Source organism: Carcharodon carcharias, chromosome 16 (genome assembly GCF_017639515.1).
Source record: "Carcharodon carcharias isolate sCarCar2 chromosome 16, sCarCar2.pri, whole genome shotgun sequence".
Taxonomy (NCBI): domain Eukaryota; kingdom Metazoa; phylum Chordata; class Chondrichthyes; order Lamniformes; family Lamnidae; genus Carcharodon; species Carcharodon carcharias.
The window spans coordinates 24,846,053-24,872,659 of NC_054482.1; the positions used below are offsets into that span (position 1 = coordinate 24,846,053).

Sequence of the window (26,607 nt, forward strand, 5' to 3'; positions counted from 1 at the left end):
CTGAGCAACACAGTACATTAGTACGTTAGAAGATTTCAAAATTGTTCAGGCTGCCTTTTAGCTCTCAGAATAATAATAATTTGATCAAACAAGATCCCTCGATTGCCACTTTCTTTTTAAAAATAGAGCACAGTCAAGAAAATGAACCACCATTTTGCCTCTGTTTTGGGAAGCTTCTTCCCACCTGGATCAACACACTAACACTTGCCATTAGCTAAAAGTCCCAGGGAAAGAGGGGAGAGGGAGAAAAAATGCTTATAGTGGACATTGTACACTGCATTGCCCATCATGTGAGCAAAGAGCAAAGTGTGGGTAAGTGAAAACGCGAACAAGGAAGTCACGAAAGGTGGGAACTGTAACTGAGGCCCCTTGCGGCACTGCATTAGTCACAGCCTGCCAGTGTGAAATTGCCCCGTTTTATGCTCTTTGCCTCCTGTCTGTTAACCCATTTTCTATCCATGCTCATAGATTTCCCCCAGTTCCACGAGCCCTCATCTTGTGTATTAACCTTTTGTGTGGCACCTTACTGAATGCCTTTTGGAAATCCAGGTTCACGATAGTAATTCCTCACTTAACATTATAGTTGTGTTCTTTAAAAGTGCAACTTTAAGCAAAACAACTCAAGTAAATAAGATTTTCCCATGCAAATTAATAAATAATCTGGAATTAGGTTCCACAGCAAGTCTCTCCCCGATCTCCAGGCGAGTCTCTCCTCCGCTCTCCAGGCAAGCCTTTCCCCATTCACTCTTAAATGGAGTGGAAAGAGCAATTCAATATCACTTTTGCCTATTTGGAGCGAGGCGGCGACCAAAACAGTGAGTGGGGCAGAAGGGAGGCAGTGAGCAGGGCAACAGCAGGGCTGATCTGGGAATCTGCCAAACCAACTCCTGAGGTTGCATTCAAACCTCCTGACACCACTGTTCCATTCTTCTGATGATGGCGGTTGATGTAAAAATGGAAAACACAACGTAAATCGGAGAAACAGGCGCTCAAGAATAAACTACTTTAAGATCGAACAACATTAAGTGGGGCAACTTAAAGAGAGGACTTATTGTACATCTACCGGTTCCCCTTTATCTTCCATACTATTTACATCCTCAAAAAAACTCAAATAGGATTTTCCTTTTGTAAAACCATGTTGACTTGTTCTAATCATACTATACATTTCTAAGTGCATTGTTAGATTCCAGCATTTTCCCAATGACTGATGTTCAGCCAACTAGCCTGTAGTATGCTGTTTTCTCTCTCTCTCCCCTTTCTTGAAAAGCGGTGTTACATTTTGCAACTTCCAATCTAATAGAAGCATTCTCGATTCTGAGGAATTTTGGAAAATATTAGCTAGCACATCCACTATCTCTACAGCGATTTCTTTTAGAACCCTAGGGTGTAGGCCATCAGGTCCCAAGGATTTGTTGGATTTAGTCCAATACGTTTTCTCTACTCTTATTAATAACCTTAAATTCCTCACTTTTTAGCCCCAATGTTACCCTCTATTTCTGGTATTCAACATATCTTCTAATGTGAAGACAGACAGAAAATAGTTATTCAATGCCTCTGCCACTTCGTCATTCCCCATGATAATTTTTCCTGTCACTGCTTTTCAGGAACCAACATTTACTTTAGCAATTCTCTTCCTTTGTATATACTTATAAAAACTCTCTGAATCTGTTTGACTATTTACACACATCTTTTTTTTTTCCCCTTTATATCAACTTTTTGGTTACCCTTTAGTTTCGAAAACATTCCCATTCCTCAGACTTGTTACTGTTCTTTGCAACATTATAAGCCATTAATACTATCATTAACATCCTGAGTGACCCATAGATGGGTCTTAGTGGCTGGGATTTTGTTTTTCATTAGAATGTATTTTTGAACATTTTGAATTGTTGCTCTAAATGTTTCCCAGTGTTCATTTTCTGCCATGCCACAGATGCCAGCACCTGATAAATTGAAACACCTTCTTCCCACACCACTCTTTGAACCACGTATTTAATTCTCTAATTTGCTTGACCCTATTCCAATTGGCACATGGCTCATGTAACAATCCAGAGATAGTCTTTGTTTTACATTGGACTCTTAGTCCTCAACTCACTCAGTAGTATTTTGTTCCTTGTTCTACCTTGTGTCATTAGTTGCCATGGTGTGTTGGGATGGTGTTTGTTCAGGAATGTGCCTATTAAAGAAGTCTTCGTAGTTTTCTGTATGTTAACAGCATGTCTTTATTAACTACTTGTAATTATGTACAAATATACAATAAAGGGTACTGATGTCGAGTTATCTCCATCCTAGGTCTTAACACGCCCCTGACCGACTTCACACTGATCCTAAGTCTAAATCATGTGTCATCTTACATCACTGTGTGGGTGGTACTATACTCAGTCCCACATTAACCCTGTATATACCAGACCCTTTCACTATGCCTCCTCCCAAATCTTTATCCCATAGATACAGAATTACACTGGTTTACTTCAAGTCTTACATTGTTATAAAAGTCTTATGCTTTCACCTTATTGTTACAACCTCAGTGCTATTTCCAACATTATTGGTATTACAGTATTAGTATTAACAACATTCTCAGTACCCTATCTCCCACCTGCAAGTCCTTGCAGTTAAAGGTTTAGGCTGTCTGGAAGCATTATAGCCTTTTCACGTCTTGTTCACTATTCTATCTGGAGAATGGTAGGTTGTGTTGTTTCTGGTTCTTGTTGGCTTGAAGGTTGGACTGGCATTTGGGTATCCTCATCAATAGTCCTTCAACATGCAATGCAAGGTGCCCTCGGGAGGAGGTGGAAACTCGTCCCGTTGCATCTGATTGTGCCCCCTGGCATGTTAACCTGGTAGGACCGGAGTTATCCCTTGTTTTTTCAGAGGACTGTTCCTTGTCTCACGAGGTCAGGAATGCAGACTTTGTGACCCTGCTGCAGCTGTGGCAAATATTGTGCTGTGCTGCCTGTTGTAGGCAGAAGCTTGCTTCTGTCTGTAGGACTGCTCTCTTGCTTGTATGTCATGGTAGTCATTGGCTACCAGCCCTGGCAGGAATTTCTTCAGCAGGATCAGAAATTATGTATGAAGTTTTGTGCTCATTAGGAGCTCAGACGTGGACAGGCCACCCTGTAAGGGGTGGATCTGTAAGTGAGCTGTGGTGAGCCTGTTTTTTTTTCCAGGAGGGCCTTCACCGTATGGATCCCTTGTTCTGCTTCATCATTTGACTGAGCATATCTTGGGGAGCTGGTGCAGTGGTGGAAACCGCCTATGGCTGCGAGGTATGCAAAGTATTCATTAGAGAATTTGGGCTGTTATCTGATATGAGCTCATTTTGGATGCCATGGCTTACAAATATCTCTGAATGCTTTGATCACCATATCTGTGGTTGTCTTGTATGCAGTTGCTTTACCTCCACCCAACTGGAAAAGTAGTCTATGATGATTAAGAAGGCTTTGCCATTGCAGACAATCAGGTCTGTGAACAGCCTTTCCAAAGACCTGTTGGGGAATTGCGTGAGAATGAGTGGCTCCCTTTAGTCCTGGTGGTGTAACGCATAAACCTGGCAATTCACAATGGTCTCCTCTCTTGCTCTGGAGAAACCCGGCCACCAGACAAGGGATTGAGCCCATGCTCTGCACTTTGTGATGCCCAGATGACCTTGGTCGCAGAGAGGCCAGAATGATCAGCCATTTGTCATTGACCAGGAGGTCACCTATGACTGTAAAGTGGCTCTGGTGTTGAAACCACATTTTGGCTGAATCGCCACTTGGTCTATTACAAGGCCCCCTTGTTGGCATTTGGTGTGGATGCGGGTGCACACATCATTTTGGAGTTGCTCTTGGCGGACCTGTTGGAGCCTGATTGCGAGCAGGTGTCTGGTAGTGATTTGGGTGTAGGCCTCCAGCTCTGCAACAAAGCCTACATCTCCTGTTTGATTGGAAGGCCCATAGTGATCCTTGAAAGTGCATCTGCCGTCATTTGGGCCTGGATTTTACGGCCCTGTTGCAGCGCTTGGAGATTGCCTGGATTGTTTTGTCCTTGTACCTCAGAGTCGCCTGCAGGGTGCCTTTGACCGGAAGGTGGAGCCGTCCTGCTGCATGAGGCAAAAGTCCTTTGTTTGAAGCTATAGGTCTTTGAGCCATGGTTCCTTCTGACATTTAAATCTCCATTCAGTTCAGTGCCACTGTAATATCCCACTGGGTGGGAGGGGCTGTAAAATCCTGGCCCTGATATTTTTCCCCTGGACATAGACAGTCTCTTAGGCAAATCTCATGAGGCATAGGCGAAACCTACGCCTATGCGCTTTGTGAGCTCCTTTTTTTAAAGCAAGGAGACCACTGGTTTATGGTCTGTCTCAGTTGTGACCTTGAAACCAATGGTGTAGTCAGCAAACTTCTCACAGGCCCCTGTGACCTCAAGAGCTTCCTTCTCATTGACAGCATACCTGGTTTCCATGTCCAGAAGTCCGCTATAAGTGTAGTAGATGGGTTGCCGACTGCCGTCCAATTGCTCCTGAAAGAGAACTGCCCCGAGACCTGTGGACAAAGCATCGACCACTAAGGTGGTGGGCAGGACTGAGTTGTAGTGGGCCAGAATGTCAGTGGAGAGCAACATTACCTGCATGTGAGTGAATGTATGCTCTTGCTGGTAATTCCAGTTCCACGCTTGGTTTTTCTTGAGCAGGTGTCACAGTGGTTCCATGGCTTGTACCAAGTGAGATAAAAACTTAGCTGGTTCACCACCTCTAGTAGATATTGGATGTTGGGGACAGAGGAAGGGGTGGGAAAGTCAGTGATTGCCTTGGTTTTGTTTGGGTCTGCTATGATATCTATCATGCTGGAGACATGGCCCAAGAACTGAATGGAGGTCTTTATAAGCTCTCATTTATTGTCCAGCATGAGCTCTGCCTCTTGCAGCCACTCCGAGACTGCTGTGAGCCTGTTATCATGCTCCTCCACCATGACCTCGTGCACCAAGATATCATCCATGTGGCAAATGAACCCCTGAAGGCCCTGCAGGATGCCTGACATTGTGTTGGAATATCTCTGGCACCAATGTAATCCCAAAGGACAGACAATTGAAGCAAGATCTGCAAAAGGGGATAATAAATGTAGTTGGAAGTGGGAGGCCCCATTGAGTGGAAGCTGCCAGAAACCGCTGTTCGCCTCTAGTTTGTAAAATGCTGTGCTCCTTGAAAGCTTGGTCAGGCTCTCGTCCACTGAGGACATGGGATGGACCCATGTTCAGCATCTCGTCCAGCTGCCGCTATACTTCCTTTATGGGTGTTGGGGGACCTTTTCGTGGAGTGAAAAGGCACACCGGTTTGGCATTACTCATGAGTGTGATCCTGTAGGCGTTTTTCAGGCGGCCCATTCTCATAAAGAGCTTCGGCAGCTCTCGTCTGTACTTGGAGCCAGGTTCTTGCCAGTTGACCTCATAAATCAGTTGCAGGATGTTAAGCTTGATACAGGTGTTGCAGCTTAATAGAGAGTAGTCCTAGTTGTGGACCACGATGAGGTTGCTTGGATTGTTATGTCCTTGTACCTCAGAGTCGCCTGCAGGGTGCCTTTGACCGGAAGGCGGAGCCCTCCTGCTGCATGAGGCAAAAGTCCTTTGTTTGAAGCTATAGGTCTTTGAGCCATGGTTCCTTCTCTGACAGGACTGTTACGCTGGCACCTGAATCTAATTTAATATTTGTTAGATGACCATTTATCAGGATGTCAGCATTCCAAAATGAAGAACCACAATCTTTAATCTCACCCAAGGACCATGACTGTGTTCCTTCTGGGTTTTTGGTCTTGACCTTGTGGATTACCTTTGGGCTAACGGTGCGGTGCTGGGCTTTTGAATGGCACAACTTACCTAAGTGTCCCTGTCTGTTGCAGTGGAAGCATTGGGCTGTACTCAGAGGACACATCTTTTCTGTAAGGACGCTTTGCAACGCACCTGGAAAGGGTACTCTGCTGCCTGGTTCGGGAATTGCTTTCCCTGACTTGGATTGTCCCGGTGTCTTTGTGACATAATAAGGGGCACTCTGAGTGTTGGCTTCAGCCCCAGGTTGTATTCTCTCCCCTTAGCATTGTCTTGAGTTGTGCACATAATTCAGGCATTCTAACTAGCTGGAATGCCTTGTCTTGGTAAGATAACCCTGAGTTTGCAGGTCTGCAGACTTTTTTGCTGAAGTCTGGAGCAATGCTGTCCCATAAAAATATCCCCCCCCTCCCAAAGGCTCAAAGTTTGTGACTGGTCTGGTCCTTGGGGGAGTCCCAGTGGAGTTAGAAGTGTGGAATTGTGATACATGTTGAAGATTTTAAAAAATTGTGGGGACAGCTTTCAGAAACTTATGGGCTTTCAAAATGGTGTCGGTGGTTCACTGCAGAACAATGGACTTCCTGTGCATGCCAGTTTTGGCGGGCTTCGCAAAATGGTGGTGGCGTGTCTTGGGATGCCTCAATAGCTGTGCCGACCTGACTCAACCTGCAATGTAGCATTGCAAGCAATGAGATGCTTGAATGAATTGCAGGCTTGCTGCCCAAGACATTGCAAGGTTCCCAAGAGCTGAGCAAGTTAATTTTTATTTCTGTTTAACCCTGAGCCCACAGGTTGAAGCTCGGAGTCAGGGACTTGGGATTAGCTATGGACTGGCACTTCTTGACTGAATTAGTAAAGGGGCTTCTTAGGACTGGCTGCAGCCTTTAAATGAAAAGGATTTAGCTTACCCTTGCAGGCTGTGAGCTCTGTGTGCTGAAGCTGGACTTCGAAGGAAAGTTGCATGGAGTCTTCTGCTGGAGTAAAACTTCAGCCTCTGCCCCGCACACACAAAATTACTGATGTTATACCTAGCACAGCTCATTGAATGTAAATTCTCATTGTATCACCAGCCTCTTTGAACCCACCTCTTCTAACAATAAAACCCCTTTCATAGTACCAGTTTTATTAGGAATATAAACATGTTGCTTGGTCTCTGCTCACTAGATGCCAGATTTCACCCCACTTCTTGAATGCTGTATTCAAAAAAATGCAAATGCACTCTACCTCTCTCACATCTCAAAACTAGTAAACATCAATGCACCCAGACTAGCTGGCTTTAATCTAATTAAGACACACCCACACACTAAACCTCTATTTTAAAAGAAAAATATTTTCCAATAATATATACATTAATAGCTTCATGAGAAGCCACAAGGAATGTGTTTTCAACCCTGGCACCGGGCAGGCAAAAAAACCTTTGGAGCTCCTGGTTGCACCTGCAGAGAACAGTATTTATATTCCTGACTACGCTGTCACTTATGACTACCACATTCCTTTTGTTCACTCCACTTGAATGGCATCCTGCACCATGGTCCTCTGGTCAGTTCACTCATGGATTCTGCAGTTTTTGTCATCCTCCTCCTCATCCACACAGTTAACAAGCACCATGTACCTGTCACTCAAGTCAGGGGCTGAGGCTCCTCTTGTCACTACAAGCCGATCTCCCATACCTGCCTGACTTGAAGTCACCCCCTGATTATTGACCAACTCTGAAGTTCCACATAACCAAACAGGTGTGATTGCCTTCTGGAAAAAAGCATCCAGGTAAGTCACCCCTCCCTGATGCTCTACAATGTCTGCAACTCAAGACTCCAGCTCAGCAACTCTGAGCCAAAGTTGCGTAAGCTGCAGACACTTCACTTCAGATACAGTTGTCTGGGATTTCAGTGCAGTCTCCAGATTCCCACCTGCTGCACTCATAGCACACCATCATGACTGCTGTGTGTCTGTCTATTCTTTATTTAATTAGTAAACTAGTTATTAATTCATACAGCTAAAGAAATAGAAAGTTACACTCTCCTGGCTTGGAGACAAAGGAGGGAGACTCAACAGCTATTGGAGGCTGAAAAAAAGATAGAAGAAGGAGCACCACTTTCCCCTTGTGCCCCAAATTCCCTAATGAGTCAAATTCCCAACTTGCACTCTGTCTACATTGCACTCAGGCATCATCTCCTTTCCTCGTGTCTCCTTACTCCAAGTGGTTAGCAAACCTGTCTGCTTTTGTAAAATAGTGATGACTCACTCCAAGTCACAATGCTAGCTCAGCTTCCTGCTACAATAATTAACCACTATTCAAGGCAACTTCCTCATGATTCACAGCACTTCCAAGTTTCATGTCATAGGTAAATTTTGAAATTGTGCACTGTGCAAGTCTGAATGATACATTACCAAAGAAAGCCTTTATCACAGTATAAGGCATATTTAGGCAAGTGAGAGCATCAGTAGATCAAAGACAAGGAACAAAGGAGCTGACAGCAATTAACATTGAGGTGTACATTTGAGTGGTTACCTTTCATGGTATTCAGTTTTATTGGTGAAAGCGCTGGCTTTGCAGTACCTGCACTGCTTATGAACTGTGCACATACTGTGTTGCAGACTGATTTCTCCCAGAGCATCTCAGTGCCCCAGATGCCTAACGGTCATGCAGGACTTCACACATAATGAATCTGGCCACAGAGTGAGCCCCACAGCTAAATGGTTGATGTTCTAAGAACAAAGAAAAATATAGACCAATTTTCCAACATCAAAGCAAAAAGACTTTCTAATAGCACACTTAAGCAGCCAAATACAATATCATACTTGCAAATTAACTCTCAGTAGCTGTTTTCTCTATATTTTCTTTGCAAGTTTATACAAAGTAAATAAAAATGGATTTCTTTCTTGCCCAGCAATACATACCTTCAGAACTTTAGGGATTATTGATTGCTGAAATCTCCCTCTCCCAGAGCAGGCACACTCCACATGGATGGCTTCTTGCAGGCTGGATATTGAAATTGCCTGCCCCTGCTGAGTGCCATTTGCAATGGCCAATTATATTTCAGCTTCGCTGAGGTCCAGCCAATCAACATGAAGTATGGGTGGGGCCTCTGATTTTTAGATTCGGGGCGGGGTCAGGAACGAGCACCAAAACCTGAGTGATCCATTGAGGTTCCTTTGATTGGAAACCACTTGGGTGTGGCTTCCCGAATGAGGGCGGATGGGGGGTTGCTCTGTGCTCAGCACCATATTGCATTGAAGGGAACACAATAAATTGAATAAAAAAGTTAAACTCAGTTCTCTAGGCCCAGTTCCTGCCCTGGCTTCTCCCTGGCTCTCGCCCACTTCTCCTCAGCTTTCCCCCACAGAGCTCACTATATTTTTAAGGATAGTGTTTCACAAGGCCTGAAGTGAGGACTGTGACTTTGCCGCTAACTGCAAAATCTAGCTCATAGTAGATTTATTATGCTTAACCGAGTGGCATTCTCTGCTGTTATAAAATATTGGGTTCGGCTAAACCAACGAGAGCCAGTATGGAAAAGCTAATTACTGCAGATGCTTGAAATCTGAAGTAAAAACAGAAAATCCAGCAAATACTCAGGTGGTCAGGCAACATCTGTGAAGAGAAAAAAACAGAGTTAACATTTCAGGTCTGTGGCCTTGTGATCATTTGAAAGTTCTGATGAAAAGTCACAGACCTGAAATGGTAATTCTGTTTTTCTTTCCACTGATGCTGGAAAGCAAGTTTGGATTTGTAAAAGGCAAACCGTGTTTGAATGGCTAGATGAGGTTCTTTGAGGTAACAGAGAAGGTGATCAAGGTGATGCAGTTGATGTATATATGAACTTTTGGAAGGCATTTGCAAACTGCCACACAGGAAGCATATAAATAAGATGGCAGTCCATGGAATTAAGAGGAAGTTGGCCTTACGGATATAGAACTGACTCAGTGACAAGAAGCAAAGGGTATTGTTGGATGGGGTGTTTTTCAGGACATGTTTTTCATTGGTGTTCCCCAAGGATCAGTTTTGCCATTATTCTTCATTTTTTATAAACAGCTTAGACTTGAGTGTAAGGAACATCATTATTATGTTTACAGATCATATGAAACCTGGGGTAACATAGTAGATAATGATGAGGGTAATTGTAGACTTCAGGATGTTAAAGACAGGATGGTGAAGTAGCCAGAGGTTTGACAGATAGAGTTCAATGTGGAGAGATCTGAAGTGCTAGACTTTTGGAGGACTAACATGGAACGATGGTTTACTATAAATGCAGTTTTGAAAAGTGTAGATGAACAATAACCATGTACACAAATTCTTAAAGGCCTAGTTGAAAGGTGGTTAAAAAATAAATATGGATTTCTTGAGTTTATAAGTAGAGGCATAGAAAATGAAAGCAAAGAGATAATGCTCAAATATTATAAACCGCTCTTTGAGCCTCAACTGCATTATCATGGAAAGTTTTGGGCACTATGCTTCAGGAAAGATATTATAGAGTAAGTTTACCAGGAGTTTTTTTTGTTTCTGGGATTTGAGGCAAGGCCAGCATTTGTTGTCCACCTCTTGTTGCCCCTGACAAGGTGTTGGTGAGTCACTTTCTTGAACCACTGCAATCCATCAGGATGTCGCCAATGATAAGGGACATCAGTTATGTGGAGAGGTTGAAAAGTTAGGACTCCAATTCTTGGAATAGGGAAATTTAAGAGGTGACCAAATAGGATTTTAAAGTTTTGGTCGAGTAGATAGAGAAAAACTATTCCCCCTAGTGAATGGATCAATAACCAGGAATCATAGATTTAAAGTCATTGGCAAAAGATCTAGATGGAAGATGAGAAGTTTTTCACTCAGAGTTGTTGAGAACTGCAAAGCTCGACCTGAAAAGGTAGAAACTGATTCCATAAATAATTTTAAAAGGAAGTTGGACTGGTACTTGAGGATGAGGAACTTTCTATGAATTTTCTATGATTATATACTCTAACTTACTGCACATTACTAACTCACTAACAAGCTGCAAAAGATTTGCTTCCCTGAATGATAAATGAAATTGAATTCTCAAGACTCTTGTGTTTCTATGATACTTGTCAAGATTCATTTTTTTTTCTTCATTCATGGGCATCACTGGCTAGGCCAGCATTTATTGCCCATCCCAAATTGAGAAGGTGGTGGTGAGCTGCTTTTTGAACCATCGTAGTTCATTTTGTGGAGGTACACTCACAGTGCTGTTAGGGAGGGAAATTCAGGATTTTGACCCAGTGACAGTGAAGGAATGATGATATATTTCCAAGTCAGGCTGATGAATGACTTGGAGGGGAACGTCCAGGTGGTAGTGTTCCCATGCATCTGTTCCCCTAGTCCTCCTCGGTGGTAGCAGTCACAGGTTTTCAAGGTGCTGTCAAAGGAGCTTTGGTGAGTTCCTGCAGTGCATCTTGTATATGGTACATACTGCTGCCACTGTGTCAGTGGTGGAGGGAGTGAATGTTTGTTGATGTGGTGCCAATCAAGTGGGCTGCTTTGTCCTGGATGGTGTCAAGCTTCTTGAATGTTGTTGCAGCTGCACTCGTCCAGGCAAGGAGAGAGTATTCCTTCAAACTCCAGACTTGTACCTTGATGGACAGACTTTGGGTAGTAAGGAGATGAGTTACTCGCTGTAGGATTTCTAGCCTCTGACCTGCTCTTGTAGCCACAGTATTTATATGGATAGTCCAGCTCAGTTTCTGGTCAATGGTAACCCCCAGGATGTTGTTAGTGGGAGTTTCAGCAATGATAATGCCATTGAATGTCAAGGTGCAAAGGCTACGTTTTCTTTTGTTGGAGATGGTCATTGCCTCGCATTTGTGTGGCACGAATGTTACTTGCCACTTGTCAGTTCAAGTTTCGATTTTGTCCAGGTCTTGCTGCATATGAGCATGGACTGCTTCACTAAGTCGCGAATGGTGCTGAACATTCTGCAATCATCAGCGAACATTCTCACCTGACCTTATGATGGAAGGAAGGTCTTTGAAGAAGCAGCTGAAGATTGTTTAGACTAGGTCACTACCCTGAGGAACTCCTGCAGTGATTCCCTGGAACTGAGTTGATGACCTCCAACATCCACAACCATCTCCCTTTGTACTCAGTATGACTCCAACTAGCAGAGATTTTCCCCCCTGATTCCCATTGACTCAGTTTTGCTAAGGCTCCTTGATGCCACACTCATTCAAATGTTGCCTTTATGCCAAGGGCAGTGTCTCTCACCTCACCTCTGGGGTTCAGCTCTTTTGTCCATTCTTGAATCAAGTCTGTTAAGTGGACAGTGGATGATTGACCCTGGCGGAACCCAAACTGAGCATCAGTGAACAGGTTATTGCTAAGCAAGTGCTGCTTGATAGCACTGTTGGTAACCACTTCCATAACTTTACTGATGATCGAGAATAGACTGATGGGGCAGTAATCGGCCGGGTTGGATTTGTCCTGCTGTTTGTGTACAGGACATACCTGGCAATTTTCCACATTGATCCATTGGTTGTGGAGTCGCTTAGCTCTGTCTATCGCTTGCTGCTTATGCTTTTGACATGCAAGTAGCCCTGTGTTGTAGCTTCTGGCATTTGTACTGGAACAGCTTGTCAAGGGCACAGCAAATTTGGGAGCACAAGTCTTCAGTAATATTGCCATTGCAGTATCCAGTGCCTTCATCCACTTGGCACTTCTGGCTGAAGATTGTTGCAAATGCTTCAGCCTTATCTTTTGCGCTGATGTACTGGGCTCCTCCATCATTGAGGGTGAGGAGATTTGTGAAACCTCCTCCTCCAGTGAGTTGTTTAATTGTCCATCACCATTCACAACTGGATGTAGCAGGACTGCAGTGCTTAGATCTGGTCCGTTGGTTGTGGAGTCACTTAGCTCTGTCTATTGCTTGCTGCTTATGCTGTTTTGCATGCAAGTGGTCCTGTGTTGTAGCTTCACCAGGTTGATACCTCATTTTTAGGTACTGGTGCTGCCCCTGGCATGCCCTCCTGTGCTCGTTATTGAACTCTTCATTTGCTCATGTGGATGATAATTCTAAGAGAATATTCAGGTGTTTCAATTTTTGGGTCCTCCCGATTATTTTAAAGATTGCATTTCTGTTATGGTTTTGCCAAAAATACTGTCGAGGTGCAGTACTGAGGTATTTACCAGCTGAGTGTAACATCTGTGTGGTTATTTATTGTTGCCAATATTAGAACAATTTAGTTACTTAGCTAGAAATTAATTAATTTTAAAGAACAGCGGTATAATATCCACTTGGCCAGTTAGGAATCTTTATAATAAAAATAAAATAAAAAGATCAGCAGAAACTGCAAAATAAAACAAGGAACAAAAATGGATAAATCTATAAATCATTGAAGAAAAAAATTAGACCAATAACATGTAAGTAGCAGCAGTCAAGATTTTGGATTGTGGTTTCGCTAATGAGCTTCTACACGCCCTCAAATAGTGAAGATTTTTGCCATTTTTATACCTAATTGTTAATTAAATTAACATCAGAATGGATAAATTTGAATTAGGAGTAAGAAATTGTGATAGCCAATGGCTATATATTCAGCACTTTTTTCATGAATTGCGTCTTATAAATCAGATGTCGTTTATATGTCTGTCAACGTATTTGAAGAACACACTATGAAAAAAATCATAAGATTTTTAATGAGTTCTTTAGCTCCTTGTCAGCAAAACTTTGTTCAGGGGAAACAGCATAAGCAGTAAGTGATAGACAGAGCTAAGCAATCCCACAATGAACTGATCAGATCTAAGCGCTGCAGTCCTGCCACATCCAGTCGTGAATGATGGTGGACAATTAAACAATTCACTGGAGAGGGAGGCTCCACAAATATCCCCATCCTCAATGATGGAGGAGCCCAGTACATAGTGTAAAAGGTAAGGTTGAAGCATTTGCTACAGTCTTCAGCCAGAAGTGCCGAGTGGATGATCCATCTCTGCCTCCTCCGGAGGCCTCTAGCATCACAGATGCCAGTCCCCAGCCAATTCGATTCACTCCACATGATATCAAGAAATGGCTGAAGGCACTGGAACATGCAAAGGCTATGGGCCCTGACAACATTCCGGCAATAGTTCTGAAGACTTGTGCTCCAGAACTTGCTGCAATCCCAGCCAAGCTGTTCCAGTACAGCTACAACACTGTCACCTGCCCAGCTATGTGGAAAGTTGCCCAGGTATGTCCTGTACACACAAAGCAGGACAAATCCAATCCGGCCAAGTACCACCCCATCAATCTACTCTCACTCATCAGTAAAGTAATGGAAGGGGTTATCAACAGTGCTATCATGTTTGTCATTTGTATAAATCATCAAGGGAATCTTATTGGATCACTTCTTTAAAATAATTTTCCAAGTAATGTGCAGCATACTGTGGGTTGTGTTTTTACAATTGTTTTAAATATTTCCAACCACTGTCAGGATATTTTATAATATGCATACATATAATATTCAGATACTGCTCACCAGAGCCATAGCTCTTTTGAGATCCTATATTTTCTGCACTGACTGAGGGTTCACAGTGACTTTATTACATTATTACTACATTATTTTGGATGTGATTTGTTATGTTCAGCAAATTAGAGGCACTTTTTTTATTGCTGTTAAAGAACACATTTTGAGAAGATTGTACCTTAATGTGATAAATGGTTTGCGAAGCAATGTATTATTTCTTCATCAGAGTTTTTCATTGTTCTAACTTGAGTGTCTCAATACACAAGCTGTTTCTATCTCTTAAGAGACTACAAATGTATTTCTGCACACCTTCCAGATTGGCCTCCCATGTTCTACCCTTTGTAAACCTGACGTTGTCTAAAACCTGTTCCCCATGTCCTAACTTGCACCAAGTCCTTGTTCACCAATCAGCACTGTTAACTCTAAATTGTGCGTGTTGGTCACAGTAACCTAGAAGTACTGCACAGGTTTTTCACAAGTTGTCCCCTCTAAGATTACATGCATGTGTGGCCACTCAAATGAACAGGCTGTGCACAACAACAAAATTATAGGGGACATTACTTATCACCTCTGTGCTCGCTGACCTACATGGGCACCCAGTTAAGCAAAGCCTTAGCTTTAAAATCCTCACCCTTGTTTTCAAATTGCTCCATGGTGTCACCCTTCCCTAACACTGTAATCTCCCCCAGGCCCAGATCCTTCCAAGGTATCTGCCCTTCTCTAATTCCAGTCTTTTACACATCCCTAATTTTAATCACTCTGCCATCGGTGGCTATGCCTTCAGCTGCACAAGCCCAAAACTCTGGAAATCCCTCCCCAAGCCTCTTTGTCTCTCTAGCTTGCCTTCTCCTGGAGGGCAATCCTTAAACCTATCTCTTTGATCAAGCTTTTGGTCATTTGCCTTAATATGTCCTATGTAATGGTATAATATTTTGTTTTATAATGTTCCCGTTAAGTTTCGGGGGACACTTTGTTATGTTAAAGGTGCTGTATAAATAAAAGTTATTGTCATTGCAATTTTTTTTTAAACCCTTACTTCCACCTATCTGATCATTCTTTCACCTGGTCATGGTTTGCAGAAGCCGTTGAATCACACGTATTAGGTGACTGAAAGCAACATCTGTTGCCCTGTTTATACTTCAGAACAATTAAGCAATAATTAAAATGTCCTCTTAAAAAATTAGCACAGAATTGAGTCAAATCAACAGGTGCTTTCAGTCACTTCCTAATAACCAAGTCAAGTAACTTTGGTAGATTTTCTCTGGGCAGGGAAATCTTAAGTGTGTGGCATCATGGGGTGTAGCACATATTTTAAATGAAACAAAAAAAATTGGTGGACAATTTTCTGTTGCCCACCCATAAATGTAAGACTACCCCTCAAAATTTGAACTAATTGCAGTCAAATGCACTTTATAAACTCAGTCAAGGATTGAGGCAGGACCCTGCAATTTCTAATCTGCAGCAGAGAATTACATGCACATTAGTCATTTCCTTGAGGCCCTACAAAGAACAGTTTTCTAAGATTCCTGTTGTGCTTTGTACATCAAAATGTTTTGCTTTCATTTCAAATTTAAATCCTCGTTTATATTTTGCACTTAGGCAGCTGAGTATCGTGAAATATCATCATAATACACAAGGACTGGTAGGACACAGGCTCATATATCTTAATTTTTCCAAATGGCAAACACTAAGGCAAGATAATTTTGTGAGTTAACACATTAAGAGAAATTATTTTGTTTGAGCCAGAGGAAATATAATGTAATATAATATAAATATAATATATTCATGCCATCTTATCAGTTAGTTTACAAAAGCTAAGTTTTGGAAGCAGGTTGTCCATCTCCTGGGCTTCAAAGTGAATAAATGTGAACAATTTATAAGGAGAAATTAGATGACATTTAAAACAATTTTATGCTGTATATATTTTTTGCTCATTCAAGGTTTCTTCAAATGACTTCATGTTTTTGACTTCACTAAGATAAACATGTCTATAGCAACCTTAACAAGTGCTACCTGTGGTTGGTAATGGAAAGTTAGGAGTTATGGTTTTGAGTGTAAAAACTCAAGTGCTACTGATTTTCTGTGTGATTTGTTGATATTAATTATTTTGAGAAGAAAATGTTGAAATAAATATTCCTAAATCACTTATGTGATACATTCAATTCTCATGTTGTACTTTTCAAAAATAGTCTCATTCACTTACAATCTGAGAACATTCTGATTTTAGACTTGTTTTTAAAATGTTCAAACTGCAAGACAAATTTCAGAAGTAGATTTAATAAATGCATTTGATGTGTTGACTTTAAAATTACAGTTCTTTCTCTGTATGGGATGTTGCACAGAATTACAGCGTTGAGCATAAAAGTCCAAGGGCAACAAAGACCATTTGTCCCATTGATGCTTGCCCTTGTAGTACCCAAACTCTTCCAGATAGCAACAGGCAATGTTTTGAATGTTTGTTGCTTTTTCCTCTACTAATCTATTTGGCAAACTATCCCAAATGTTTATGGTCCTTCAAATACTTCTTAAGATATTACTGTTTGAGATTTATATTGGGCAACAGGTTCAAATTTCAGTGTGTGCAAAAAATGTAAAGCTTAAATTTGGATTTTTTTTCCTTTTTGCCTCTTTCTCTCTCTCTCAATGCATTTCTTTATTTTTCTATACCTGATTTGGCATTGAATTCATCCATTCTAATTTACACTCGGTCTTGCTTCTTTCACTGTTAATTTCATAATCCTTCAATCGGTTGCCCAAGGATATGGACAGTTGCTCGCCTTGTTCACTCAGCAACTTGCTGTGCACAAAAAATGAAAAAAATCCTAAACACGCAGGTCTAACTAATAGGTTGTGCTGTGAGATGCTCGACCTCTAAATATTATGTCCCCTTTTCTCTCTGAATTAGTCTTGTGTAAAGCTCAGTGAGTTTACCCCAGAACTGTTTTTTTTTGTTTAATAGTGGAATTTGAACTTTTCTTCTCTCTTATGTTAGCTGTAGTACCTTTCACACTTGGGATCAATCCTGCTGCTTTTGTGTACACTCTCTCCAATGAATGTGCTTTTTTTGTCATGTTAATAAATGTATCACTGTACTTGAAATGGATCAGTGCATGGTAAAACTTTAACAGACTTGTACTGTACTCTTCTGGAATTCATGCAAGCATTTGAGTTGCCTTTTTTAAATTACTTCTCCACATTGTCTAGACATCGAAAGTGAGAATTTTACATTAATTACCAGGTTTCTCTTCAGAATTTATTTGCAATTGAATTCCATTCGTTTTGAGAAATTTGCAAATATAATATTCTTCACTGTGAATTTTGATTGCTCTTTAGCTGCATAATTGTGTAACAGATTTAATTCCTTCTGCAAATTTGCTGTATTTTATGCCTCCACCGATTTCTCTATTTTAGTACCACAGCAAATTTGCAAGCTTGTATTTACTTTCTTTCCCAGGCCAATTATGTAAAACTTGTATGGGCCAAAGAACTGAATCACGAGGAACTCCACTCAACCTCTCCTAAGTCTGATGTTACATTTTCCAATTTCAACTGTTGTCATCTGTTTTTTACCCAACTTGGCTAAAATACTGAAGAAGAGTCACGTGGACTCAAAACGTTAACTCTGTTTTTCTCTCCACAGATGCTGTTGGACCTGCTGAGATTTTCCAACATTTTTTGTTTTGTGGCTAAAATACCAATCTGGTATTTTGACTATTTTATATGAAACTTTGTACAAAGCTTTCCAAAAATAAGCTGTCATAATGTGTTCCAGCATTTACATTATCTATAAACACACTGAAGGAAGGTGAGAACATTGATCAGGCAAGATTTCCCTCGCGAATATTTCTATTTGAGTCAGTTACACTTTTAATAGCTGACCACATTTAATAAGAAAAATCTAGTAACCAAAATGATTGTCATTTGCACTAAATAAATTATTAAAAATATAATGCTATCACTCCAAACTTGAAGTTGAGCTTATTGTAATAATTATTGGCCCAGATTTTTGAAAAATAACAGGCTATCGGCATTCACGGTTATTGAAGTGTAAATTGGAAAAGCCAAATCGGAAATTAATAAGTTGAACCAGGGCTAGTAAATGTGGTACAAGTTTATTTATTTTTATCCAATGTGTGATACAGACCTGAGAAAATAAGTAGAACTAAACAGTGAAAAAAAAAAGTAATCATAGCCTATGCATTACACAGCACAAACAAGCAAAATACGTATCAGATCTAAATGCGCACGGTAACTCCGTTCATTTAAGAGATTCCACAATATCTCAAATTTGAACTCTCCAGTGCAAACTCAAGATATTGTGGAATCTCTTAAACGAATGAAGTTACCAGGCACATTCAAATTTGATAGGTATTTTGCCTGTTAGTGTTGTGTGATTCATAACCCGTGGTTACTTTTTTTTTAATCTTTAGCTCCATTTATTTTTTTCCCAGGTCTGTATTACCCAATGGATAAAAAAAATCAAACTTGTACCACATTCAATAACCCTGGTTCCAACCTAATAGTTTCCAATTTGTATGGGCTTTTCCAGTTTGTATTGGATGGTTTGAATTTATTATTGGCTTTGTATGTTGTTAACATTTAATTTTTGTTTTGTAGTATTTGCTTTCACTCCATGATCTTTGATCTGCTTCTTGACTTTGGCTCACTACTCTGTCCATGTCCAGCTCCAGCTGCGCTCTTATTCCAAATGATGCCTACTGAAGCTTTTCAGTTTACTTGAACAATTCACTGTGAGCTGTCACTTTCAAGCATAACTGTAGGGTAGAGGCTCAGGATGTCATGCCAAATTTCAGTCAGTGGCTTGGGCCTGCACTCTGTGCTGAGGGTGAAGGAGTGTGTCACCTGGCCTCAAAGTTGAAGCTAGAAATTTCACAGAACAGTTTTGTAAAATGTAAATCTGTATAACTCCCATGTACAAAACAGTGTATGTTGTTGGTTATATCTCATGCAGCGATGTACTAAATAGAGGGTCCAATGTTCAAAACACGATTCAGCAAACTCTACTCCTAAAACAGGCAGAATACAAGAGAAAGCTGCTTCAGAAAAAGACTTAAGGGCAGAATTTTTCCAGATTTGCACTAAGTGGGGTAGTGGGTAGGTAAAACTGTGTTTTACCCACCAACAGCGGTGGCGGGTTTTCACACTGTATCATCCCAAACCCGCCTCAGTATTTATGCACTCCCAGGAAATACGCGTTTCCATGGCAGGTGGGCTTTCATTTGCCTGCCGGCCATCACTCCACTGCTGCATCACGCTGGGCGCCATGTTTAAAGTCCAGCCACAAGCACTGTGCTCATTGCTGCACGGAAGACATAGCCAGCAAAGGAAAAACGACCACAGCCCCTGTTTCAATGACGAGTCACTCGAGCGACTGCTGGATGTCCTGTACTTCTGCTGTGGCCACAGGATGGGCAGCAATGTGACCAATCCAGCTTGGAAGGCAGAGGCAGTGGTGGTCAGTGCCAGTGCCCTTCAGAAGAGGACAACCACACAGTGCTGCAAGAGGATGATTGATCTCCTCCATTCCACCAGGGCAAGAGACTCTTCTCATCACTCTCAACTCACAAACCCCTCACACATCCACAGGGCCCTCACTCACTGCCTGTTCAAGGGACTTCACCATTCACTCTCTCACACTCACCGTCCTTGTCCTCATCCCATCCATGGGACCACGCGCCACCCACACAGGCCAGGCATACTTATCATCTGGCCTGGCAGGCATCTTGCTTACTCTTTTTCCATCTCTATCCATGCAGGACAAGCTGGCACACAGTGAGAGAGAGAGAGAGAGAGAGAGGTCGCAGACCGGTGGTGGAATGCCTGAAATCAAGGTCCTCACGGACTTTGAAAACAGAGCCATCCAGCTGGCCAGCCACGATATGGACCAGTCCTGTTGGCCCTGCTGTATCGTGAGGATCCAGCTGTGCAACATATACCAGAGAACCATGCCGTGAGCGATGTGTCCTGTTTCACAGGCCACTGCCATGCACTATTTATCTCTCCCTGATTTTGCAAACACATCTGCCAAACAGCTGACAGACTCCATGACCCAGGGCCTCCAGTCAAGCCCCGAAGGAACCTCTGGAGAGGAATCTGGAGGCACCCTCCCTGAAGTTCCGTCACAGTGCTCACCCATACCCTCCATCAGCGCAGTGACACACACCTCAGTGGAACCTAGCTTTAGAGTAGCCTTGGGATCACAGTCTGGTAAGGCACATCGCCCTGCCTGATCCACAGCAGGTGGTGGCAGGGACTTCCCAGGTGTTCGGCACTCAGAGGACTGCTGGAGGCCAGGACATTTTTGAGCCCGAGGCAGATGATGAGCCTCAGGACTCGGTCATGTCACAGTTGCTGGAGCTGCAAAGGCAAGCTCAGGAACATCAGGAAGGGATGTCCGCTGCATTCCTCAGATTGCAAGGCACGATGGAGAAGTCCAGCTGCCTTTAGGCGGAGGTGATAGTGCCGGCATGTCAACACACTGAAGTCAACACTGGTAGGGTGGCGGCTGCCATGGAGACTTCGCTCCTGCAGAGCTGCTCCAGCTCAACTCCATTGCCAATGCCATAGTTGGCCTCCAACAATGTGTACGCGAAAGGGGTGCCGGGCAGCTCGATCTCACTCCAGCTACCCCTGCTCCTCGAGTCAGCCTGGGGCCCTTGGGTACCCATAAGGAGGAGGATCAGCAGTGCTCACTCTGTGCCCATCCACCTAGGTGACTCCAAGAGTGTCCAGCCAATCTGACTCCCCTCTTCCTGTGACCCCAGCAGCTCCAGCTCCATAGGCCAAGGAGGGTGCCACTGCCAAACAGCGTGTAGGCCACAAAAGTACTCCAGGGCCTTCTAACTCCCGGCCCTCCAGAGTACGCCTGCCAAAGTCATCAGAGACAGGGCGTCGCAGTCAGCGGGCTGCCTCAACCTCCGCTGTGGATGTCCAGGGAGCAACAAGACGTAGTGGCAGGGCTAGGAAAGTTAAGGAGAATTAGTTGCACAGCCTAGGCACAGGTGTTAATCACTTGTATACACTGTTCACTATTGTCAATAAACTCCCAAAAATGTCTCCCTGTCTATGGCTCCTTGTTCTAATGAGCAGTGTTCTTGTCATTCAGATGTGAAACCTTTCTGCACAGGATAAAGGCAGGCATCTCAGTCCAGGGCCTCTTCCCTGAGCTCTGTTCAGACCAAAGTGATGGTCCAGCCTCACGCTCACTGGAAACATTACTGATGCCTGCACATGGCAGTGCTTGTCATTGCTGTTAGAATGTAGTATACAAGCGCCACAGAGTTCTCTTATTCTCTCGATGCACTCTCAGCACCTTTAAGGAGGGGCTGACCCTCATCTCTTCAGCATCTGTGACCACTGATGCTGTGCTCCAGCTCCTGAAGGGCTCAGGTCTGAAGGTGGACAAAGCATCGGATGCTTCTAAAGCTTCATGGCTGCGTCTCTATAATATGACCAAGATCACAGAGCACAAGCTTGCTGCCCTCAGACAGACAGGAGTCAGACATTCTCAAGGGCTATGTGAGGACTTATGGAGTGTCCTCACTGCATGTCATCATCATCCTCCTGCAGTCAAGCGACTATTAGGGCCTCCACTGCATCTTCATGACAGGAGCATTCTCACAGAGGGTATTGGTGTTGCCATAAGCCAGACTGGAGTCAAACGTTCACAGATGTGATGTTAGGATCTATGGTGTCTCCTCACTGCAGGTCATTATCATCCTCCACAAATCTAGCAGCGATGAAGGCCTCCTGAGCTTACTTGCCTCATCTAGCCAGTGCAAGGGCTTCATCCCCGTCATCGTCGCCTCCGAGGATCTCCTCAGCCTCATCCCCGTTGGTGACGTCCTCAGTGGAGGAGATGTGCAGCTCCTCCATCTCCTCTTCAGCCAGCTCATCTCCCTGTTGGAGCGCAGGTTTGTAAAAGGCACAGCAGACGACGACAATGTGTGACATCCTCTGCAGACTGTATTGCAGGGCTCCACCAGACTGGTCCAGGTACCGGAACCTCATCTTCAGTGTTCTGATGGTCTGCTCCACCAAGTTGCGAGCTGCAGCATGAGCCTCATTGTACCATCACTCTGCTGCAGTCTGAGGCCACCGCACGGGTGGCCACAGATGACTGTGCTACATAGCTGCCCTGTCAGCCTGTGACATGTGGGAGACTGTTCCTAACCGGAAGGCTGAGATTGAAAGGGACGGTGAGCGCCTCCAGCAGTAACCGCTACACGGCCAGCGTTGGCAAGGAGATTGTACAGTGTGCAGTCCAACTGCTCCGCGATCCAATAAAGTGGTCGCCAACTCACAGTCTGTGCTGGGAGGGGGCGGGGGGGTTAAGTCTGGAGCAGTGGTGGCTCTTTGGTGCATCTGCATTGCTTGTGTGGGTGGACAGTCTAGGAGCCCAACCCCAATCATATCATTGTGTCTGTGCCTGAACTGTCTCAGTTGCAGAGCAATGGTCAGTTTATAGTGTCCCTATTGCGTAGCCACTTCCCCCGCCTACCCTGCACCCACCTCGATTTCTTCTGGGGGGATCCAACACCAGGGCATCAGTTGGCACACACCACAGTCACACACACACCACACACAACCCCCCCCCGCCCCCACCCATACAACAGTCTCCTCTGAGGCTGGACAGCAGTTGCCTCCAGTGGACATCCTACACCCCCCCCCCCCCCCCCAACCCGACAGCAGTTGCCCCCAGACACCTCCCCCCGATAACGGTTGCCTCTGGGGCTAGGCAGAAGTTTAACAGTCACCTCTGTGGTAGGGCGGCACTTCCCCCTGGCTCCCTGAAGCCTGGAAAGCAACATGCAACCCTGGTGAGCTCTGCAGAATGACGCTGTTCATTCACCTCCAGTTCCCCCAAAGTGAAGGCCACCAACTGCACGTCGCCTGTGTGCTGTTATGAAACATGCCGTCGTGCTTTCCTGCTGACGTAGGTGGACGATCCGGCAAGGGTGCAAGAGCCTGGCAGGATGGCCTTTTAATTATATGCTGAGATATTACAATAAGCTCCCCAATGACTATTGGTGGGAAACACGGCCCACCGCCAGCGGGCTGAGCGGAAGATCGCGACCTGCCTTCTCACCATCATGAAACTGCTCGCACCATATTTTCTGCGCACCCCACCTATCACTCCTGCTGTCAGTGGGCACGGAATATTCCACCCTATATCACAATGCCATGTGAATTTAACCAGAGTAAATCAATTTATGATACATTTATTCATGTCTTTGGTGCTGCTTTGTGATTTTGTTAAATACTCATGAATGTGATTGTTAATTATGTAAGGAATTCAGTGAAGAACTTTACCCTCTTTCATTGTTCTGTAGTAATTGTTATGCTTGAGGTCAGAAGGCAAAGGAAAATAAAGAAGACCTAACCCTTTCATTACCAACTTGAATTGATGTTTATAGATTAAAATTGTTAATTATTCTGGTTTTATAAAAATCGTTAGAAAATGGTGAATTTGTCAACACGTGTTGTATATTCTTCCAGTTTATAGCAAGGAGCAGATCGACATCACATCTTAGATGTTGGATCTGGGTATTTACCTCTCCATTCTGGGGTCTGGCTCCCTTTTTGTTACTTCTCAAAGCTGTCTCCCAGCTCTAGCCTTGGCACCTGGCCCCGGCCTATCTCTGTTTCTTGCCCTGCTGCATCCCCTTTGCAGTCTCTGTCACTTCACCAAGGCCTTCAGACCTGGCTTTCCTTGGATTTCACCTTGTTCTGCCCTTGTTCTCTCACAGCTAAATGTTTAGCCCATAGCCCCTTCCTGGTTCAGTAGACATTGCCATCATCAATCTATCTATCACAGATGCACCTGTCCGTGACAATATTGGTTGGAGTGACCACCGCACAATTCTTGTGGTATGAAGTCCCATCTTTACGCTGAGGATACCTTCCATTGTGTTGTGTAGCAGTACCAATTCTAAATTGGATAGACTCAGAACAGATCTAGCAGCTCAAAGCTGAGCATCAGTGAGATGCTGTGGGCTATTAACAGCAGCAGAATTGCATTCAACCACATGATCTGATGTATCCCTCACTCTACCATTACTATCAAACCAGGGGACCAATCTTGGTTCAAAGAGAAGTGCAGGAGAGCATGTCAGGTGCATCACCCAGTCATGCCTAAAAATGAAGTACCAACTTGGTGAAGCAACAGCGCAGGACTAGATGCATGCCACATAGTGAAAGTGATAGCAGACCCTAGCGACCCCACAACCAATGGATCAGATCAATGTCCTGCATTCCTGCCATACCCAGTTGTGAATGGTGATGGACCATTAACCGGAGAAGGAAGCTCCAAAAACATCCCCATCATCAGTGGTAGGGAATCCAGCACATCAGTGCAAACCATATTGACTTGAAACAGTATTGCTGCTGAGTCAAAACCCTTGAACTCCCTCCCAAACGGCACTGTAGTTGTATCTATACCACACAAATTGCAGAGAGAATGGTAGAGAGACAGTTGAAGGCATAGAGAGAGAGATAAAGATTTGTGGGGGATGGAGTGTGTGGAAATCGGACTTCAGTTTTCACGAGTATGAAACTAGAGATGTTGATTCACACGTGTGAGGAGCTTGCTGAAGGTTATGCAACACAGTTTCATTTTAGAATCTTAATTTATCTGCTGTGCAGGATTCAAAAGTGTTCTAAGGTTCAAGATGCTCTGCTTAAGCATATATTACTTGAGATTGTATGCCTCTTGACAGTAACCTTCCCACACAGAGGTCTGATCAAGTAGCAGTGTTGCCTCGGGCTTTTGGCGGATTTCATTTGGTTGAGAGCGAACTTTCTGGAAGATCTAATAATGAGACACTAACTGTATGACACTTAGTTTTTCTTTTCTTGACCTGCAGGTCAGCTTTTGGGTTGTTCAAGAGATTCTTACTGCACAGACGCTAAAAATAAGAGCCGAAGTTTTGAGCCACTATGTTAAAACTGCAAAGGTCAGTAAGTGGCCAGTTGGGTCATGCTACATTTGATATTCCAGTTAGCTTAATCAAGTGTTGATTTTTATTTTTATTTACAGCTACTGTATTTTTATCTTAATTTTAGAAATTGTACGAGTTGAATAACCTACATGCACTAATGGCTGTCGTGTCTGGATTGCAGAGTGCACCTATCTTCAGGCTTACAAAAACATGGGCGGTAAGTGATGTGGCTCCTATGTGTGACCAGCAAGTATGTTACAATTGGGTACCTTTTATAATTGAATTTATTTAACCAACAATTTGTTTTTATTTTCATTGGGGTGAATTTTAAAAAAAATTTTGGATGACTTTTTAAAATCTCATTTCTATTTAAACATTTTTGCACTAGTTTCCCAGTATATCTGTTGCACTGGTTTATGAGCCAGTAGTAATCGGCCATTATCGCAGGTGAAGAATTCAAATTGCAAGAGATGGCAGGGTTTCTGTCAAAAAGATTGTTGTAATAGGGATCAACAATCAAGATCTTTTCTGAAATAAGAACTTGTTACCCCAGCTCCAATTTTCTCCTCCTTTTTGCAGACCCAAAAATAAGCCTTTTTGTGGAGCTTGGCTCATCCTTTGCCCAAGTATTCAGTGTTAACTTGTGACTTGGGTCAGTAATCATCAGCAGGCAGTTTGACCATGACATAGGTGGGGAGGGGAGTTTTAAAGCCTGCTCCATTGATTCTAACAATTTTACTGCTGCTCCAACTGAACTGAGATGAACTAAATTTTTATAGAGCAAGGATTAAACTTCAGATTTTCTTGGTCTTCATTGATAATATGTCATGGCCACTTCCTAACTGAAGCATCAGGGAAATGTTTGCTTGGTGTTCAATTAAAACTTTGCCCTCTTTTCACCAGGTAATTGTGTTTGTGCAAAGCATTTGGCTCATTTTTTTAGTAAGTCCTTTCAGGAAAACTGCATCACAGTTCAACTACCTCTTCAATAGTTTAAAAATATATTGTTTTCACTATCTTACCCAGATGTTCATTCAAAATGTTAATTACCCTTTGAATAAACAGATCCTGAACATTGGTCCTAAATTGGCATTGTGTCCCTTGCTATTCTAATGGTTTTATTTGAAATAGTATTGTGGATTTTCCTTTTCCACATCATTGATTATCTTTTATACACTTGGTTCAAAGCCTGAGTTTTCCAGTTTTGGCTCTAAGAATCATTCTAGTGGTTCTTATTTTGCAATGTCTCTAAGGTTTCATTTTTTCCCTTGTGCTTTAGTAATCACAAATGATCAGTTGCACAAGATACATCTAATAAGAACACCGCACAATTTTAGCATAACTTCTCCTGATTCCATGACACAGCATTACTTTCAATATTCTGTGCACTTTTGCTTGCTGCTTCGTTCAT

General features: G+C 43.1%; 1 protein-coding gene across 8 annotated transcripts in view; it reads left to right on the top strand.

The window, feature by feature from the left end:
• The window catches only part of ralgps2 (Ral GEF with PH domain and SH3 binding motif 2), a 574,026-nt gene that overhangs the window by 218,407 nt on the left and 329,012 nt on the right, over positions 1 to 26,607 (top strand). For all 8 annotated transcript variants that reach the window (XR_005945530.1, XR_005945531.1, XM_041208585.1 and 5 more), the window contains 2 exons: positions 25,122 to 25,211; positions 25,321 to 25,413. Coding sequence is in view for 6 of the 8 variants with exons in the window: in XM_041208585.1 (XP_041064519.1) it covers positions 25,122 to 25,211; positions 25,321 to 25,413 (183 nt within the window). In the remaining 2 variants the exon portion in view is untranslated. The remainder of the gene's footprint in view (positions 1 to 25,121; positions 25,212 to 25,320; positions 25,414 to 26,607) is intronic.